We start from the raw sequence: 20,949 nt of genomic DNA, 5'->3' as shown, positions 1-20,949 counted from the left end.
GCTAGCAATGCCACTACCAATCACAGTATGGCAATCGTTATCTTCTCCTGGGGAGGGGTGACTGGCCTCAAAAGGGTTGTAGTTAGTTCAGACCTCCCAGTGGACTGTCTTTTGGGCAATGATTTGGAATCCTCCTTATGGTCTGAAGTGGAGTATCGGACTCATGTGGAAATGTTAGGTTTGTCAGCACTGCCCAGCTGAACAAGTGCTGGATCCTGGAACAATGGACCAGACACTACCCAAGAGGAAGAGCAGTAGGGTTAAGGCAATGCCTTCCCCCATGCCTCAGGGTGAGGATCAGCCCTCTCAGGAGGCTGACCCAAAGACCCCAGAAGGAACTGTCCTAGAAGAGCTTGAACCTAAACAGGTTGAGTTTCTTGGGACAGGGGGACCTTCCAAGGCAGACTTGAGGCAGGCACAGTTAGACTGTTCCTCCCTTGTACCCCTCGGACAGCAGGCTGCTGCTGAGGCTGCAGGGAATGCTACGGGTACCCACAAGGTGTACTGGGATGATGGACTCCTATACTCTGAAGCAAGAGACCCCAAGCCTGGTGCTACCAGGAGGCTGGTCATCCCCTTGTCTCTAAGAGGTTTCCTTCTTACCTTAGCCCATGAAATTCCCCTTGCAGGTCACTTAGGCCAGAACAAGACTTGGGAAAGACTTGTCCCTCACTTTCACTGGCCCTCATATGTCTGAAGACACCAAAGAGTTTTGTCGCTCATGTGTCGCCTGTCAAGCCAGTGGCAAATCAGGTGGCACAACAAAGGCCCCCTTATACCACTACCTGTGGTGGGGGTGCCCTTTGAAAGAGTGGGGATTGACATTGTTCGACCAATGGACCCCCCCTACAGCATCTGGGCACAGATTTATACTGGTGGTAGTGGATCATGCCACCAGGTATCCAGAAGCTATTCCCCTTAGGACCACTACAGCTCCTGTTGTGGCCAGGGCCCTACTTGGAGTTTTCTCCAGAGTGGGGTTTCCTAAGGAGGTTGTCTCTGACAGAGGTGCCAACTTCATGTCAGGATACTTGTCTGCAATGTGGAAGGAGTGTGGTGTAAATTACAAATGCACCACCCCCTATCACCCACAGTGCAATGGGCTTGTGGAGAGATTCAACAAGACCCTAAAAGGGATAATAAAAGGGTTACTTGAAAAGCTTAGGCGAAGATGAGACATCCTTTTACCCTGCCTTCTGTTTGCTTACAGAGAGGTCCCACAGAAGGGGGTTAGCTACAGCCCTTTTCAGCTTCTATTTGGGCATCCTGTAAGAGGACCCCTATGTCTTGTGAAGGAAGGATGGGAGTTACCTCTCAAAAAGCCTAAGCATGACATAGTGGACTATGTACTTGGTCTCCGCTCCAGGATGGCAGAGTACATGGAGAAGGCATCCAAAAACCTTGAGGCCAGCCAAGAATTTCAAAAAGCTTGGCATGACCAAAAGGATGTTCTAACTGTTTACCAGCCAGGACAGAAGGTGTGGGTGTTGGAGCCAGTGGCCCCAACAGCTCTCCAAGACAAACGGTCTGGACCCCATACCATCATTGAGCAAAAGGGAGAGGTCACCTACCTGGTGGACCTTGGAACTCCCAGGAGCCTTCACAGAGTACTTCGTGTGAAAAGGCTCAAGGCATTTGTTGACAAGGCGGACATGGGCTTGCTCATGGCCACAGATGAGGGACAGGAGGAAGAGAGTGACACTCTCCCAGACCTGCTCACTCAGAACCCTGATGATGGGTCAGTAGGTGGTGTGGTCTTTTCTGACAGTCTCTCTGAGCATCAGCAAAAGGATTGCAAACAGGTTCTTCAATCCTTTAGACAAATGTTCTCTCTGACCCCCAGTCAAACAAACTGGTGCACCCATGAGGTGGACACTGGTGATAGTCTGCCTATAAAGAGTAAAATCTACAGGCAATCTGACCACGTCAGGGACTGCATAAAGAAAGAAGTACAAAAGATGTTGGAATTGGGAGTCATTGAACCCTCAGAGAGCCCTTGGGCTAGTCCTGTAGTTCTAGTGCCAAAACCTCACACCTAGGATGGTAAGAGAGAGATGAGGTTTTGGGTAGACTACAGGGGTCTCAATGCTGTCACTAAGACAGATGCCCATCCAATACCTAGGGCAGATGAACTCCTAGATAAATTGGCTTCTGCCAAATCCTTGAGTACATTTGACCTAACAGCTGGTTATTAGCAAATCAGGTTAGCTGAGGATGCCAATGCCAAAAACAGCAGTTTCTACCCCAGGAGGTCATTACCAATTTGTGGTGATGCCCTTTGGTTTGAAAAATGCACCTGCCACTTTTCAAAGGTTGGTGAACCAAGTTCTCACTGGGTTGGATGACTTTTGTGCAGCATATTTAGATGATATTGCTGTCTTCAGCTCCACCTGGGAGGATCACCTGATCCACCTGAGGAAAGTTTTGGAGGCCCTGCAAAAGGCAGGCCTCACTATCAAGGCTACCAAGTGCCAGATAGGGCAGAGTCAGGTTGTGTACCTGGGCCACCTTGTAGGTGGAGGCCAGGTTCAACCATTGGGAGGCAAGATACAGGCCATAAAGGACTGGGCTCCTCCAACCACCCAGACACAGGTCAGAGCTTTCTTGGGCCTGTCTGGTTACTATAGGAAATTTGTCAGAAATTATGGGACCATTGTGACCCCACTTAATGACCTGACAAGCAAGAAAATGCCAAAGAAAGTTCAGTGGACAGTTAGCTGTCAAAAGGCATTCGATGACCTGAAGCAGGCCATGTGTACTGCACCTATTCTCAAGAGTCCAGACTACTCCAAAACTTTCATTGTCCAAACAGATGCTTTTGAGTTGGGTGTGGGAGCTGTTCTATCTCAACTGAATAATGATGGTCATGACCAGCCCATTGCTTTTATAAGTAGAAGGCTGACGCCTAGAGAGAAATGTTGGTCAGCTATTGAGAGGGAGGCCTTTGCTGTGGTTTGGACCCTGAAGAAGTTGAGGCCATACTTATTTGGAACTCACTTCAAGATTCAGACAGACCATAAGCCCCTCTTGTGGCTAAATCAAATGAAGAGTGAAAACCCCAAACTTCTTAGGTGGTCCATTTCCCTACAGGGGATGGACTTTACAGTGGAGCACAGACCAGGGACTGGCCATGGCAATGCAGATGGTCTCTCCAGGTACTTCCACTTAGAACACGAATACTCACCTGGTCAAGGTTAGTTCAATGTCCTTAAGTTTGGGGGAGGGAGGAGGTCTTTATGTAGGAAAGTAGGGTCTGCAATCCTATGGTCACCCCAGATTTTTGCTTTTTGCTTCACTGGTTTACGACTTTCCCTGGCTGTGGGCCTGCTAATCAGACCCACAGCCTAGCTGTTCTCTCTCTAAATTGACATCCATGTACCTTAGGTGCATTTACCAATTGGTATTGGGTCACTCTTGTAAGTCCTTGTACAGTGTACCATAGGTACCCAGGGCATAAGTGCACCCAAGGCCTACCAGGGGCTGCAGCATGTATTGTGCCACCCCTGGCTGGCCATCAAAACAGACACAACTGGCTGGTAACACAGCTGGGGCAAGGTGGTGTAATCACCCTTTGCTTTAGATATAGTATACCTATATCTAACCCTAAAATGGACACATATCCTTCTATAAGTCACTCCTATGGCAGGCCTTAACAATCCTGGAGGCAGAGTGCTTGGAATTATGTGAGATGGTGCTCTAGCATGAGCTGAGCCTGTCTGCAGCTTTCGGACCCAAGTCCTTTAGCTGTTTCCATAATAACGCTATACCATATACTCTTAAGTGCATTATAATCCTCGTGGTTATTGCTAACTTTGGCATAGCATTAACAAAACATGTCGAGTAAGTTGTCATACAAATTGGAATACTACCCCCTCGCCAGTTCTGGCGACGGGGGTAGCATTCCACCATTTTAGAGGGACACGACATGTATGTAACTGCGAACCCCGGTTAAAGTTACCTCGAGCCTCAGCATCACAAAATGGATGCTGCCGCCACAGACACGAGTCTGACCTCCTGCTGCTGGGAGTCCTTCCAGCAAGGGAGGCCTAGACAAATGGTTTCCTGCCTTGGGAGGTGCTAGCACCACCCCAGACAGGATTTTGTGTATTGAGGTAGGACAGGCTTAAAGGAATGAGACATGCCTGGGGCACACAAGGCGTCCCTGTGCATACCCCGGTTCAAACCAGTTGCTGGGGCACTCCAGCCCCAGCTCTGGCGCGAAACCGGACAAAGGATAGGGGGTGTAACCACCCCCTTCCTGGTCCCACTCATAAGAGGGACCTAGTCATAGTACAGCCCCCTTTAGGAGAATAAAGGTAGGAGCTGGTCCCATTCCAAATTAGATTAATCCTGATTTGAAACTCTACAAGATGAACCTCTGGACTTCTACGTTCTGCTCCACAGAAGACTGAAGAAATCTCCCTTGTGGCCAAGGAGTGACCGCCCTACAGCAGCAGGCACCACCAAGCGTCCTAGCGGTTCACTTTGTCGCCCTTCCTGCCGGAACCAGACTTCAGACCCAACGAGATCCGGACTTCCAGACCTCTCCGACCTCTACCTACATCTGCAGCACAGCTGAGATCCGTGGGTGCGACGAGACACGTGGGACCGGCCATCTTGAAGACACTGCACTTCGCTTCCAGCACGACTTCAGAGGCATCCTCGAGAAAGTGCTTTGGGGATTGAGAAGCCCCAGCCCCGAGCAGCTCCTGCACAGAAGATCAACCCTCCAGCATCCACGAGAGCCTGCGTGGGACAGCTCGTACCTCCATCCTGGTCGTCGAAGTCACCTCCTAGTCCACGTGGCTGCAGAGTCAAGCGTCCACTCTTCACCTGATCGCGATGACAGCATCTGGTTCCTTCCTGGTTCCACTCCAGTCACTGGCTAGTGACTGTGAACATTGTCCCCTCTGCTTTCAGGTCTCCATCTCCCTTGATCCACCCTTGGATCACTCCGGACATCTTTCTCCTGGCCGCCTGCAGCATCTTTTCTTCAAGGCTCCATTGACTTCAACACGGAAACCAGACACACTTTCACACCTATGCACCGTGGGTGAGGTAACGAGAGCATTTCGGTGCTCAAGGGTAGATTGACTCTCCTATTGTCCAGGTATCCAGTCGTTTTAGTCGTAACTAGTTGGAACTGTCTTTTACTTACCTTTTCGTAATTTGTAGTGTCCATTGACTTTGTTACGCATCTCGCGTGTGAGTTCACACTCTGCACACGCGTCCCGTGGGCCTCCTGCCCCTTACCTAAGGTTAGGGTAGTGTAGTCCCAGCGATCCTACAGCCTCTGGACAGCTCCATTCCTTCTATCGATTTCCTTATACCATTTACTTAGTATATGGTTTGTCGTGCCCCTAGGGCACCATTGTAATTTGTGCAACTTATCGTATTTTTCTAAAGAGTCTTGTCATGTGCTTAGCCCTCTGATCTCATAAAGAGTTCAGAGGTGTTTGTTAGTAATAACTATCTTGTTTTTTTCATAACAACCTGTGTGGTGTCCTTTCATTTGGTATTCAAGGAGTTATATGTGGTAAAACAGCTTGCTTCACATGCCAAAAGAGTTTAGCCTGAGACTTCTTTGTCCATGCTACCATTAGGATAGCTGGTCTATAAGGTTGACTTACAACCAATCACCATAAGGGTTGTTTGGACTGATACAAGGTGATCACTAGAACTAGTGAGCATTGTATATCAGGCCAACTTCTCACAAGATACCCCAGCAATACCAACCCCGGTGGAGGGTCTGCGAACCAATAATCACACCAGAAAGTCCTGGAGGACGGAACGGCCAAAGAAGCCATCCCTCCGGACTTTGCTGTCCAGGCAGTAGTGTCTTGCGAACGTGTGCAGCGAGGCCCACGTAGCTGCCTGACATATGTCCTGCAAGGGGACTCCCCGGCCCAGGGCAGTAGTAGTCGCCGTGGCCAGAGTGGAATGGGCCCTCAGCCCAGCAGGAGGTTCCTTTTTAGCCAAGGAGTAGCACGCTTGCATGCACAACAGGATCCACTGAGAGATGGTCAGTTTGTGCACTGCCCGTCTCTTCTTAGCGCCCACGTAACCAACAAAGAGTTGGTCATCCACCCGGAACTGGCGTTTGCGATCCAAATAGAATGAAAACACACGTTTTGGGTCCAGGCGGTGGAGCAGGGTGGAGCCGCTCTTCCTCCTTTGAGGGATGCGGAGGCGGAAAGAAGGTGGGCAAGGTGATGGACTGCCTGATGTGGAAGGCTGTGACTACCTTGGGCAGGAAAGAGGGCTCCATCCGCAACACAACCTTGTCCGGATGGACAGAAAGGAAAGGAGGTTTAGAGGATAGAGCCTGGAGCTCACGCACTCTCCTGGCAGAGGTGATGGCAACCAGGAAAGCAGTCTTCAAAGTAAGAAGGCGGATTGGACAGTTGTGAAGTGGCTCAAAGGGAGCGCACATCAGAAAAGTAAGAACGAGGTTCAAGTCCCATCAAGGCATCACAAAGAGAACAGGTGGAAACGTATGTGTGATGCCTTTCAGGAATCGATTAACAACAGGGGACTTGAACAAAGAGGGTTAATCAGGCAGCCTTAAAAAGGCTGAAAGGGCAGAAAGGTAGTCCTTGATAGTGCCCAGAGCAGAGCCCTGCTGGGCAAGAGAAAGAAGAAAGAAAGAACCTCAGAAAGAGGGGCAAAGAGAGGATCCACAGCCTTTGCTGTGCACCATGCCACAAATCTGTTCCACCTGCAGGCGTATACCGACTTTGTGGAGGGACGTCTGGCTGCCAGAATGAGGTTACAGACTGCAGGAGGCAAGTCAAATGGCCTCAACTGTCGTCGCTCAATCTCCAAGCATGGAGGTGGAGACTGGACAGGTTCGGGTGGATGACAGTCCCCTGCTGCTGCGACAGAAGGTCCTCCTGAAGAGGCAGACGAACCAGGGGATCGACTAACATACTGAGTAGCTCGGGATACCAGTACCTTTGTGCCTAGTCCGGAGAAACAAGAATGACTTGTGCCCGGTCGCGCTTGATCTTCTTCAGCACTCTGGGCAGAAGTGGTATAGGCGGAAAGGAGTACAACAGACAGCAACTCTACTCACGACGAAAAGCATCTACGAGCGAATGCCGCCTTGGAAATTCCAACGTGCAGAACTGATGACATTGCGCATTCTCTTCGGTGGCGAATAGATCTAACCAAGGCTCTCCCCACTGCTGAAAGAGGGCTTGCGCCACGTCCGAGTTCAGACGCCATTCGTGATCCATCATGCACCGGCGGCTGAGTTCGTCCGCCCTGGCGTTCAGAGAACCTGCCAGGTGTTGAACCGCCAGGGTCACACCCTGATGTTCCAGCCACTGCTAAAGGCGCAGAGCATCCTGGCAGAGGGTCCATGACCCCACCCCGCCCTGTTTGTTGCAGTACCACATGGCGGTAGTGTTGTCCGTGAACACCTGCACTACACTCCCCCGAACAGAGGAGAGGAATGCCTTCAGTGCTAAACGAAACGCCCGCAGCTCCAAAAGGTTGATATGGAGCCGGGACTCCGCCGGAGACCCGAGGCCTCTGATCTCCGCCTCTCCCATGTGGCCTCCCCAGCCCTGGAGAGACGCGTCCATCACAACTACGTGCTCCGGTTGGGGAAGGGAGAGGGATCTGCCGCAGATCCAATTGTGGTCCGTGAGCCATCACTGCAGCTGTCTCGTAGTGCCCTCCGAGATCAGGACATGGTCGGACAGGTTGCCCTGATGCTGGGCCCACTGAAACTTCAGGTCCAACTGCAGAGCCCGCATCCGCCAACGGGCGTAATGCACCAGAAGGATGCAGGAAGCCATCAGCCCCAGAAGTTGCAGCGTCAACCTGACCGAAACTCGGGATAAAGGCTGAAAGATTGGAATCAGAGCCTGTATATCCCGAACCCTCTGTTCGGGTGGGTAAACCCGAAACTGCGCAAAGTCGAGAACAGCTCCGATGAAAAGGAGCTTTTGAGAGGGACACAGGTGTGACTTCGGGAAATTGATGGAGAACCCCAGCTGGTGCAAGAGGTCTGCCGTCGTCTGGAGGTGGCTGACGACTGTTTGGGGCGATCCTGCCTTCAACAACCAGTCGTCGAGGTAGGGGAAGACTCAAACCCCTAACCTGCGCAGGTGAGCTGCGACCTCCGCCATCACTTTCGTGAACACACGTGGGGCGCTGGTAAGGCCGAAGGGGAGCACGGTAAACTGAAAGTGCTCGTGGCCTACCGTGAACCGCAGGTAGCACCGGTGGGCCGGCAGGATGGGAATGTGGAAATAAGCGTCCTTCAAGTCCAACGCTACCATCCGGTCTCCTGGGTCCAGGGCAGCTAAGACCTGAGCCAGAGTCAGCATTTTGGACTTCTCCTTCCGGAGGAAGCTGTTGACGTTCCGTAGGTCCAAGATAGGGCTTAGGCCCCCTTTGCCCTTCTTGGGTACCAGAAAGTAGTGGGAGTAGCAACCACACCCTACTTCTGGCCCAGGAACGCTCTCGATGGCCCCCTTGGCCAAGAGGGCCGTAACTTTCTCCTGCAGAAGTTGCAAATGATCCCCGATACACGGTGGTGTTGCGGTGGCATGGCTAGAGGGGTCGTCTCGAAGGGGAGGGAGTAGACCCTTCGGACGATTTGCAGCACCCACCTGTCCGACGTGATAGTGCGCCAGTGGAAGTGGTGATGGCGAACCCTGCCCCCCACTGGCATCACATGGGCCGAAAAGCACGGACTGGGAGGGTTTTGAGGCGGATGCTGCAGGGGAGGGTGTGGACTGGCCTTGCCGTTGTCCCTGACGGCCTCCACGACGATTTCCACGGCCGCCACTGCGCTGGATGTTAGCCTGCGGTGCGTGGCTGGCAGCACGTGTGGGGGCACCCCTTCCTTGGCCACGAAAGGAGCGAAAGGCACCCGTTTGCTGGCGCGGGCTGAGAGGACCAAGGACTTGGCCGTAGCCCTGGAGTCATTAAAGCGCTCAAGCGCATGGTCTGCCTTGCCGCCAAAAAGGCGACGGCCGTCAAACCGCATGTCCATCAGTGTGTTCTGGACATCGGCCGAAAAGTTGGCGGACCTCAACCAGGCGTGGCGACGAATCGCCACTCTCGTTGCCATCGCTCTGCCTAGTGAGTCGGTGGTATCCAGCCCACACCGGATAGAATATTTTGCTGCATCCCGGCCTTCCACCAGGGCTTGGCCGAGTTTGGCCCGTACCTCCAACGGACACTCTGGCAGAAATTCCGCGACCGTGTCCCACAGAGAGTGGGTGTAGCGGCTCAAGAGGTATGTGGTGTTGGAAGACCGCAGTCCCAGACTAAGGGAGGAGAATGCCTTCTTGCCGTACTGCTCATACCTCTTGGATTCACTGTCCGGCGGGGCCGACGAGAATGCGGTCTGTGAATTTGGCTCTCGGGGTGGGGTGGGTGGACAGGAAACATGGGTCGCCCGGGGCCGGGCGGTGGCGTCTGGCCACGTTCCTATCTACGGGCGAACCCGTAGCCGGTCTGGACCAAGTGCCCAAAAGAATGTCGGTCAAGGGCTCATTAAACGGCAGCAGAGGCTCGGCTGAGCTTGACTGCGGTTTAAGGACCTCAGTGAGGAGGTTAGTCCTCACGGCCGCGACGGGGAGCTCAAGGCCCAAGGCCTTGGCTTCCCTCATCAACACCACACTGTATGTTGCCCCCTCCTCCGTAGCAACGGTAGGAGGCGAGACAAAGCCAGTATCTGGTGAGGTGTCCACACCACTGGCATCCCCAAGTCCAGCTGTCCAGTCCTCTTGAGACGGACACTCTCAGGTCAGAGGTCCTCAGACCCCTTCCAATACTCCTCTTTACCCATCCCCTGATAATCAGGGTTGTCAAACGATGAGGCCGGTTCATAGAAGCTAAACTCCCCAAGCGTCGCCGGAACCGGAGCGAGGGAGGTATCGGGGACGGCGCCGCCCGAGGACGGCGCCGGAGGTGACACCTGAGGGACCGGCACCGGTGAGGTCGTTAGGTCAACCGGCGACGACCTGGATCCCGTAACGGATCCAGTGGGGCCCTGCGGCGCTGGGCCCGAAGGCGCCGGAGCCGTTGAGGCCGAAGCACCCGACGGCGTCGGGGTCGAAGCCCCCGACCCGCTAGGGGCCCCAGACAGGTCCGCTGGGCCCGAAGGTGCCGTGGTACCCGACGGGTAAGAGAGGTTCCTCATGGCCATGAGGAAGCGCTCAGCGCTCAATCTCCCCTGGCGTCGCGTCCTGCCCAGGGACCGGAGAGTGTGGAGCAGGCCGCGACGCCCGCGACTCCGACGGAGCCGCGTGGGCGGTGTCACCCGAACCCCGGGCCGCGTCGGGGGGAGTCAGAAGAGCGATGACGTCTCTTCGACTTCTTGTGCTTACCTGACGACGACTTCGACCCGGAGGCGTGATGCCGACTCTCGGAGCTGTGATGGCTCCGACCCCGCGACCTGTCCCTCGACCTCCTGTGGGACCGGGACCTCTCGTGGTGCGGGGCCGACTGCCGGAGTTCGAGTCGCTTGCGGGACCACTCCCGCCTAGCTTTCTAAGTCAGGGCCCGGCAGTCGGGGCAGGTCTTGTCGTCGTGGTCGACGCCGAGACAGTGGAGACACTGACGGTGAGGGTCGGTGACCGACATCAGTCGGTTGCAATCCTCACAAGGCTTGAAACCAAGCATCCCTATCGGCACCGTCCGGAGATGCAAGACTCAAGGAAAACGATCAAAAGGGATCAAAAAAGTCGTCAAAAAGTGACTAAAGTACTGCTTTTTCCAGATCTGCGCTTGCTGGCGCAGAAAAAAGAAGAACGTACGTCAGCACGCGGAGGCGGCATCCAAGTACTCCGACAACGTCATCACGGCGCCCACGACGCCGGTGACGGACGCGGAGCCGCAGACGACGCCTACCGACGCCCAAGGGTACTGCTACGCAAAAACTTCCGGATCCAGTCTGACGCCTGGGGATATTCTAAGGTAAGGAATCTATCACTAACGTGTCTCTTTCAGATCAGCCGTCCACCACATATGAGTTTCTGACAACCTGGAGGTGAGAGCCCGCACTCTGAGACCAGAAACAATGCCTGCTCCGGAGGAAGGTGTTCACACCTCCTCTAGTAGGATGGCCAATGATTTAGCACATCAGGTCCAGTGGCTTCAAAGCCTCTGCTGCCTTTAATATGTGACCCTGGTGTCCCAATCATGGGACAACACCACCCTTGCCATGAGGCCCATTTGGCAGAAGAGTAGGTGGAAAAACTAGCTGGTTAGAAGGCTTGTTACACTTACAGACTGGGAACACCCCTAAGGTAGGCCACCTGAAGTGGACAGTTGAGTAAGGGGTTCACAAACTTGTTTTTGGTACAACCAGGAACTCTGGGTCAGGATCATGCCCTCTCTCCATAGGAAGTGTTCATGTAGGGGTGTGGTCGCCCCAGGGGTAAGTAGCCTATTGACTACTTCCCTACTCTCTCTCCTAAACGCCCCTAAATTCAGTATTTAGGGGTCCCCCTGACACCAGGAACTCAGATGCTACTGGGAACCAGAGGAAGGACATAGAACAGAGGTCCTGCACCGAAATTGGCACCAAATACTGCCCGGCTGCTTGCACCGTGACAATCACGAAGACCTACTTGTCCAAAAGCTTAACAGCCTCCCCAAATCCTTGGAGGACTGTTCCAGCCTTCAACAACCAAGCAGCATCTCACTTGGGGTGGAGGAACCACCCCCAAGCAGCTACAGGCATTGACCACACTTGTCGGGTAGTTCGACATTGTGCCCACGAGGGTGGAGCTCGCAGCTCTAGAAGAAGATCAGATCGTCCCCTTGCCACGTTGGGAGATGCCAGGTCCTCCTGGAGCTGTCCAGCACCAATACCATAGGTACCAGAGGATTTGCTGCAACCAAGACTTGTTGTTTGTCCAGTCCAGGCACCACCAACGTCAAAGCAGACCTGCCGATCAGGGATTTAAGCATCACTGAGGCCTGTACCGAGAGTGCTCCTGTTTTTTTCTCTCCCTCTCCAGGTCACCAAAGTCAAGTGATAGCCTCTAACTGCAACAACCCAACGGCTATAACCCCTCTGCACCTAAGCCCCCCAGACCGGGTTCAGAGAAACAGAATGTGCCCCAGAGTCTCTCAAGAGACTAGCCTCCCTTCGGGTTCTGTCGGATTTGTCCCCGCTTGCAGCCTTTCTTTTGCAGGAACCTTTGCCACTGACTTTACCGTGTAGCGCTCAAGGCTACCAACGCGACCAGCACCTCTGCACCCGGACGCACCAGGGCAGGTAAAAACGAACTGCTGGTGATTTCTCGGACCTTGGTCCCTAAGCATCTTAAGTCTCTAAAGGAATCCTCCAAAACCATTTGCAAGTGTATCTATGCAGCGTATGTTCCTCCTAGTTGGAGGCTTATGCCTCAAAAACGTTATTAGAATATTTACTATTACTGTAAAAATTCACATCTCCGAAAGTACTTACCTTTTTCTCGTAATCTTGGTGCCTAAAATTATATAAAAGTATGTGTTATTTTTCTAAATTGGTCTCAGATATTCTTCTTGAGTGTGGGTCTCATTTATTGACTCCATGTATACACAAATACTTAACACTACCCTTTGATAAGCCTAAACTGTTTGACCACCCGACCACAAACTGAGCACTTGGGATTATTAAACTCTGCAAACCAATAAAGGTTGTTTTTACTTTTTGCATGGTGGGCCTTACATTGGCACAACTACATTACAAGCCAACTTCCTACTGGAGGTAACTGTTTTGTCGGACCTTGCTGGTACCCCTTGCTTGCCTCCTGCCGGAGTTGGTCGCCTAAATTTACTCCAAGTAATAGCATACCAATCTGCCTGAAAAAGAGCACTAAAGACAAATAAAATGTAACAGTTACCAGTGAAATACATCTTTAAGCATTACAACACTTACGATAATCCTGGGTAAGGATACTAGATATTTTAAGTACAGTCAGTTAAAATTCCAGCTTTCTATAATTTGTTAGTAATTATTTTTGTACAGCACTGTTCTAGACCGGAGGTTAATTGTAAAAATGTTTTAAAGGGTAATGTTAAAAAGGGATGGAAATATATTCAGCTGCATATAAGATGGAATTTACACATTAGGGCTTAAATACTATAAAAACGGAGTCGCTTATGTACCAATTACTAGTAATACATACCATAGGGGGAAGCCATTTGCAAAGGTGAAAGCAGAAAAAGAAATCCTTTATCCCCGAGTGGCTTAACAAGAACCTGGAATAAAATGAATACCTGTTTTTACTAACATGCAAATTACATTTTATTAGCACCAGGAGCAAACACCACTCATTTATTTTTATAAAAGTACAGGAAAAAAATAAATGTATAAAATGTCCATTGTGCTCAAACTATGAGACGTTACTGCAACTTAAACATATTTAATTTTGCTTTGGGTGTGATTTAACTCAACATCCTTCTTAAGTTACTTATTTTTGTTAAGAATAAAATTACAGCTTTAATGCATAAGTTGTGAAGCCACAAATGTAAAGATCTTAACAACAGAACTAGGAGCAGGCTGACAATGCAACAAGAGATCTACGCTCAGATACTCTGCAGGGCGACACCACACAACTTTAAATCTAAGATAAGTAAATTTGTAATTTCAACCTCAAGCATAAGAAGCAGAACCTATACACAACACGTGAATTTCCTGTAAAAATAAAACATTACTGCAAAACTTTATCATGTCTTTTAAAAACTACCTTAACAGTATGCTGCAAAGCTAAAGTGTCTGATAATCCTCCACACAGAAGGAATGGAGGACCCAGCTTAAATGATAAAGCACAGCTAAAACCAGCTGCATAATCAATTCCTTGTTTAAATATAAAAGGTCACCTTGATTTCTGCGTAACAAATATCGGATATCGGATATGCCCACTTCTCTGAAAGGCAGGCATCCTCTTTACTTCGTAATGAACAAACATCAGCATAGGTACTCATTAGAAATATTATTGAAAATATTATGCTTAACATACAACTATGCATTTAACCTTCTAGAAATATATCCATCCAATATCGCTCTACCTTCTTGGTAGTTCAGTCAGCAACCCTCCATTGATTCACTATCCAAAGTCCAATTATAGGGTATGCAGTAGGCAGAAAGAATCCAGTCTGCATCTCGAAAGTAATACTGAGGAACTGAAATCAGGTTGGTTTACTGCTGTTCTTGGCACTACTTCCCTCTCTATAAACCGACTCACAGGAAGACTTTAGAAATAACATACAATCCTGTTCACCACAGGTGAACACTAAGTACAATAATAGGCTTTGAGCTATTGATATACACTGAATGGTGATGCAAAGCAAAATATGATAATAGAAAACAAGTTACATACCTGTAACTGTGGTTCTAAAGAATTGGGGTCTTTCATGGATTCACATGCTTGGATTCTTCCCCATTCTTGAATTGGGAGCCTCTTGATAACTTTGAAAAAACAGAATAAAGCACTGATCGCTATTGCAGCCATAGGCACTGCTCAATTTATTTGCACATTTGCCTCCTTTTATAACACCCAAATTTCAGCCAATGAGATGGAAGTGCTTTTTGACTCATCCTTCCAAGAGGTCAAAGCCAAGATTTCGTAGCAAAAGCTGAGGAAATGCCAAATGATAGATTTGGGGAGGATGGTGGGTCACTTGTGAATCTATAAAAGATATCACTACTGGAGAATAAAACATTTCCTAGCTATCTTAACGGAAAGTTTCAATTCTATTAAGGACTCAGAGGCGAGGATTATGCTATCTCTCTTTGCTTTATTATCAATAGCAGCCATTTTAAAAACTTCAAACCAAAACCACATTTCCCAAATACCCTCGGAAAGTGGTTACCAAAAAAAGAAGAAGAGACAACATATCCCTCAGTCCAATCAACCAATCCAGGCGCTAGATCCATGCCATAGTCCCTCGTCAGCCCCTTGCTCTTCCTCTTTCCTTGCACGAGTACGCCATTGGATTTTCTTTAGCCGTCCTGTTTCCGAGCATCGCAACCTGGAACCAAATGACAAAATTATGACTAGAAGGTCAAGGCAATAACCTGCAAGCAAGGGTATCGAGGTCACTAGACACGGACATAGACACTATGTTCGAGGGTATCGAGGTCTCTAGACACGAGCATGTTGCATCCAAGAACAAAAGAGCCCTGAGGATTCTCACACGCATAAAACAATGCAGGAAATAGCAAAGTAGAGCAACTGAAAAAAACAAGTCAAAATGTGTACTTACTCTCAACGGATGTCTCGTAGAGCCATGGGTGGGATAATCCTTGCCTCCGAGTCTTTAATAGAATTGAAACTTTCCGTTACGATAGCTAGGACATTTTACATTCTATGTCGGGACCGGAGGCTTCGGATTATGCTAGTTTAAAGCTTACTTACACACAACTGAGCCATGCCAATAATCGGCTTAATACCTTTAAAGGTGGAGTCGGAGGACTAGTCCGCTGCGTTCATAATGTCCTCTAGACATGCTCAAAGTGTGAACGCTTTAGAAGCCGAGCCGAACCAAATGAGCACCAAACTGGCGAAGGCTAATGCCTGCTTCCTGCATAACCCAACATGCTATCGTGAGGGAGGAAACCGCCTTGTGTGGTTCTGGGAGAGCAATCAAAAGTTGTCTCTCTCCTGGAAGTCTGAGCTCCGAAGACATGTCCTCATAGACTTTTAAGCAGCGCACCACACACAGCTTAGGAGAGTCTGGAAATGCTGGGTACTCGATCACTCGAGTAGGACTCTTAGTTCTATGTCTGATGGCGAAAGACACCCCCGAAGGAGAAAAAATTATTCTGCATGAAACCAGACAAAGTAGCATAGCTAGCTTTGCTGATAACTCCTTTCTTGACAAATACTCATTAGCCTGCCAGGACAATCACAGATTAAGCACCCTATTCCCATCCCACAGCTCCGTGAACCGCGGTTCTTGGGAGAAGTGATAAACGAGGCCTCGTAGTAGCCGGCAAATAAACTGATGTTCTCCTACAGGTTTGCCTTGGACCGGGGCATGCACCGAAATCGTGGACCGGAAGGTGTTCACAGAACGGTAGGCTAGGCCTTGCTGGGCCAAACTGGCCCAAACATTCAGAACCTGAACTACATCTAAGCCCACGGGATCACAACCCCGTCGCATACACCAACCACACCATCGCCTACAGGCAGATCGATACTACTTAATGGTACTGCCCGCCCAGGCCTTGGACAAGAGGTTCTCAGCGTATTCCGAAAGAACTGGGAGAGACCATCTGCCCCTGTAATCCTCCAAACCATAAGGCGCAGGGGTCTGTTGAGCACCATCTGCTGAGAAAGCCGATCCGGGCTGAGAAGAAGATCTGAAAAGTGGGGGGAGTCTGATTGGAAAATCCCAAGAAAGCTCTTGAAGAACTGGAAACCAAACTTGCGACCTCCAGATGGGAGTGATGAGAACCACACTTGCTTGTTGCCTTCTGACATGGGCTGTCATTCGGATGGTCATCGCGAAGGGCGGGAATGCAAAGGGCTGCTCCTGCATCCAATCCTGCCAGAAGGCATCTGTGGCCACTGCCAAAAGGATCTGGCCTACAGTTGGCAAACCGAGGAAGATGATAATCCAGTCTGGAGGCAAAAAGATCCACGGAAAAAGGACCCCAGAGGTCCTGCCCCAGAGAAAAAAAGTCCTGATGTAATTTCCAAAGGCTGGAGTCTCTGAAAAGACGAGACTGCAAATCCACCACCATATTCTCCCGACCGGGAAGGTATTCCGCCGAAAGCGAAATGTGGTTGACGAGGCAAAATTGCTACAGATTTGTCGCCAGATCCGAAAGCACCCTGGAGCGAGTCCCACCTAGGTTGTTGATGTACCAGACTGCTGATATATTGTTAGTTTTTAATGGGACACAGGACTCGATCTGATCCTTGGTCCAACAACGCACCGCGAAGGAACCCGCCAGGAGCTTGAGACAATTGATGTGCAAGGCTTGCTCGATGAACCTCCTGTGGAAAAATGTGCACACCTGCGCACCAGCCCGATCTGCTGGCATCTGACTCGATAACCAGGTCTGGGGCGTAGCCAAAGATAGCCCTCCTATTCCAAGCTTCCATGTGAGAGAGCCACCAGCGAACTTCGTGTTGTGCTTCCAATGACAGGGTAACTGGATGGGAATAAGGGACTCCTCTGCGAAGATGTTTCGCCTTGAGGCACTGCAGAGCCCGGTAATGTAACAGACCTGCAAAAATTGCCTGGATGGAGGTCGAGAGTAACCCTATTATGCGGGCAATCTGCAGAAGAGGAACTGTTCCTTAGCCCAAGGTGCGCCGCAGTTCGTGACTGTAGGAGAGTAGGGTCTGCAATCCTATGGTCACCCCAGATTTTTGCTTTTTGCTTCACTGGTTTACGACTTTCCCTGGCTGTGGGCCTGCTAATCAGACCCACAGCCTAGCTGTTCTCTCTCTAAATTGACATCCATGCACTTTAGGTGCATTTACCAATTGGTATTGGGTCACTCTTGTAAGTCCTTGTACAGTGTACCATAGGTACCCAGGGCATAAGTGAACCCAAGGCCTACCAGGGGCTGCAGCATGTATTATGCCACCCCTGGCTGGACATCCAAATCTGACACAACTGGCTGATCAATCAGCTGGGGCAAGCTGGTGTAATCGCCCTTTGCTTTAGATATAGTATACATCTATCTAAACCTAAAATGGACACATATACTCCTATAAGTCACTCCTATGGCAGGCCTTAACAATCCTGGAGGCAGAGTGCTTGGAATTATGTGAGATAGTGCTCTGGCATGAGCTGTCTGCAGCTTTCGGAACCAAGTCCTTTATCTGTTTCCATGCTAACGCTATACCATATACTCTTAAGTGCATTATAATCCTCGCGGTTATTGCTAACTTTGGCATAGCATTATCAAAACATGTCGAGTAAGGTGTCATACGAATTGGAATACTACCCAATCGGCAATTCTGGCGACAGGGGTAGCATTCCACCCTTTTAGAGGGACACGACATTTATGTAACTGTGAACCCCGGTTAAAGTTAACTCGAGCCTCAGCATCACAAAATGGATGCTGCCACCACAGACACAAGTCTGACCTCCTGCTGCTGCTGCTGGGAGTCCTTCCAGTGAGGGAGGCCTGGACAAAGGGTTTCCTGCCTTGGGAGGTGCTAGCACCACCCCAGACAGCATTTTGTGTATTGGGTAGGACAGGCCTGAAAGGAATGAGACATGCCTGGGGCACACAAGGTGTCCCTGTGCATACACCGGTTCAAACCAGTTGCTGGGGCACTCCAGCGCCAGCTCTGGCGCGAAACCGGACAAAGGATAGGGGGTGTAACCACCCCCCTTCCTGGTCCCACCCATAGGAGGGACCTAGTCATAGTACAGCCCCCTTTCGGAGAATAAAGGTAGGAGCTGGTCCCATTCCAAATTAGATTAATCCTGATTTGGAACTCTACAAGAAGAATCTCTTGACTTCGACGTTCTGCTCCACAGAAGACTGAAGAAATCTCCCTTGTGGCCAAGGCGTGACCACCCTGCACAAGCAGGCACCATCAAGCGTTCCAGCGGTTCACTTTGTCGTCTTCCCGAGTGGATCCAGACTTCAGAGCCCGACGTCTGCAGCTCAGCTGAGATCCGTGGGTCCGACGAGACACGTGGGACCGACCATCTTGAAGAAACTGCACTTCGCTTCCAGCACGACTTCAGAGGCATCCTCGACAAAGTGCTTTGGGGATTGAGAAGCCCCAGCCCCGAGCAGCTCCTGCACAGAAGATCAGCCCTCCGGCATCCGCGAGATCTGCGTGGGGCCCTTTTGCTTGATTGCTGCTCGACGCGTTGTCTGGTCACTTGCAGGCTCGCTAGTGGCCTCCTGGACGACGACCCTTGAAATCTACACCGCTGGTCTGGTTGCTCCAGACTGGCCCTTGCTTCCCTGCAAAGGAGAAGCACCCCGGACCCTCCTGTTCCTTACCAGACGCCTTTTCCACTCACCGCGTGGGTTGCCTTTGCCAAGGCCTGTTGACGCCGAATCCGGAACCAACACCGCCGACAGCAAGAGCCTGCGTGGGACAGCTCGTGCCTCCATCCTGGTCGCCGAAGACACCACCTGGTCCATGTGGCTGCAGAGTCAATCGTCCACTCTTCACCTGATCGAGACGACAGCATCTGGTTCCTTCCTGGTTCCACACCAGTCACTGGCTACTGACTGTGAACATTGTCCCCTCTGCTTTCAGGTCTTCATCTTCCTTGATCCACCCTTGGATCACTCCGGACAGCTTCCTCCTGGTTGCCTGCAGCATCATTCTTCAAGGCTCCATATACTTCAACGCGGAAACCCAACACACTTTGACACCTATGCACCCGCAGCCCGTGGGTGAGGTAACAAGAGCATTTCAGTGCTCAAGGGTAGATTGACTCTCCTAGTGTCCAGATTTCCAGTCGTTTTAGTCCTAGCTAGTCGGAACTGTCTAATACTTACCTTTTCGTAATTTGTACTGTCCATTGACTTTGTTACGCATCTCGCGTGTGAGTTCACACTCTGCACACACGTTCCGTGGGCCTCCTATTACTTACCTAAGGTTAGGGTAGTGTAGTCCCAGTGATCCTACAGCCTCTGGACAGCTCCATTCCTTCTATCGATTTCCTTATACCACTTGTTTAGTATATGGTTTGCCGTGCCCCTAGGGCACCATTGTAATTCGTGCAACTTAACGTATTTTTCTTAAGAGTCTTGTCATGTGCTTAGCCCTCTGATCTCATAAAGAGTTCAGAGTTATTTGTTATTAATAGATTGTTATTTTCATAACAACCTGTGTGGTGTCCTTTCACTTGGTATTCAAGGAGTTATATGTGGTAAAACAGCTGGCTTCACATGGCAAAAGAGTTTAGCCTAAGACTGCTTTGCCCATGCTACCATTAGGATAGCTGGTCTATAAGGTTGACTTACAACCAATCACCATAAGGGTTGTTTGGACTGATACAAGGTGATCACTAGAACTAGTGAGCATCATATATCAGGCCAACTTCTCACAGTGACTTATCTTTGTCAGTTTCCACGGTGGTAGGCAGAGTGTTGCCTCTGTGGAATTTATGACAAACCCTAAGAATGTGACCTTCTCGGCTGGAACCAACAGAGCTAACAAAAGCATGTTGTCTACATACACAATTAACCTGGTCCTGCACGCTCTCAGGAATTCCACTACCGGATTGAGCACCTTCGCGAAACACCAAGGAGCGGAGGAGAGCCCGAAACGAAGTGTGGTGAACAATACACTTGATGCCGCCACAGAAACTGAAGAAACCTTCTGTGAGAGGAAAAATAGGAATGGCCAAGTAGGCATTGTTTAAATACAACCGAACCATCCAGTCCGCGGGAAGCAGCAGGTCCCTTAAGAGGTGAATACCCTCCATCTTGAAATGGCGATAAACTAGCCATTCGCTGAAATTGCAGGTGTTTAGGACCAGGTGCTGTCCCCCATCTGTTTAGTCCACTACAAACATGTTGCTGAGGAAACCCTGCGGGTGTAAGATGGTGTGACATATAGCTCCTTTGCTTAAGAACCCAGAGACTTCTGTGTCTACCAGCTCCTCTTCCTGACGTGAAAAATGGATAGGGCGGGAACGTCTGTTTGGGTTCTCCGCAAAACTCGATCTGAAAACCTTGGCCCCTTTGCAAAACCCAAGCAACGGACGTGACTGCCATCCACGCATGCAGAAACTCGGCCAACCGGCCACCCACTCTCGTCAGAGAATCGGTCAAAACACTTACTGGTGTTAGAGTAATGATCTCCTCCACGGACCCTACGACCTCTGGAACGCCCTCCGCAAGAGGGGTAGAAATAGTTGTAAATTGACTGGTTCTGGAAGTGACCTTGCCTGAAGCCTTGGAGTCTTGGAGGGCCTGGCAGGTCGAGCGGCCCCTTCCTCGACCGGTCCCACGGAAAACCCGGGAGGAGAAAAACTTTTTTATTGAAG

The 20,949-nt window shown here is 50.4% G+C and overlaps 1 protein-coding gene across 4 annotated transcripts in view; it reads right to left on the bottom strand.

Moving 5' to 3' along the window:
- The window catches only part of TASOR (transcription activation suppressor), a 939,357-nt gene that overhangs the window by 538,422 nt on the left and 379,986 nt on the right, over positions 1–20,949 (bottom strand). For all 4 annotated transcript variants that reach the window (XM_086939126.1, XM_086939124.1, XM_086939127.1 and 1 more), the window contains exon 12: positions 13,146–13,218. In XM_086939126.1, the coding sequence (XP_086795252.1) occupies positions 13,146–13,218 (73 nt within the window). The remainder of the gene's footprint in view (positions 1–13,145; positions 13,219–20,949) is intronic.

The sequence above is a fragment of the Lissotriton vulgaris genome, chromosome 9 (assembly GCF_964263255.1).
Source record: "Lissotriton vulgaris chromosome 9, aLisVul1.2, whole genome shotgun sequence".
NCBI lineage: Eukaryota > Metazoa > Chordata > Amphibia > Caudata > Salamandridae > Lissotriton > Lissotriton vulgaris.
Note: the sequence above shows the minus strand (reverse complement) of the source record. Positions and strands in the feature narration are given on the sequence as shown.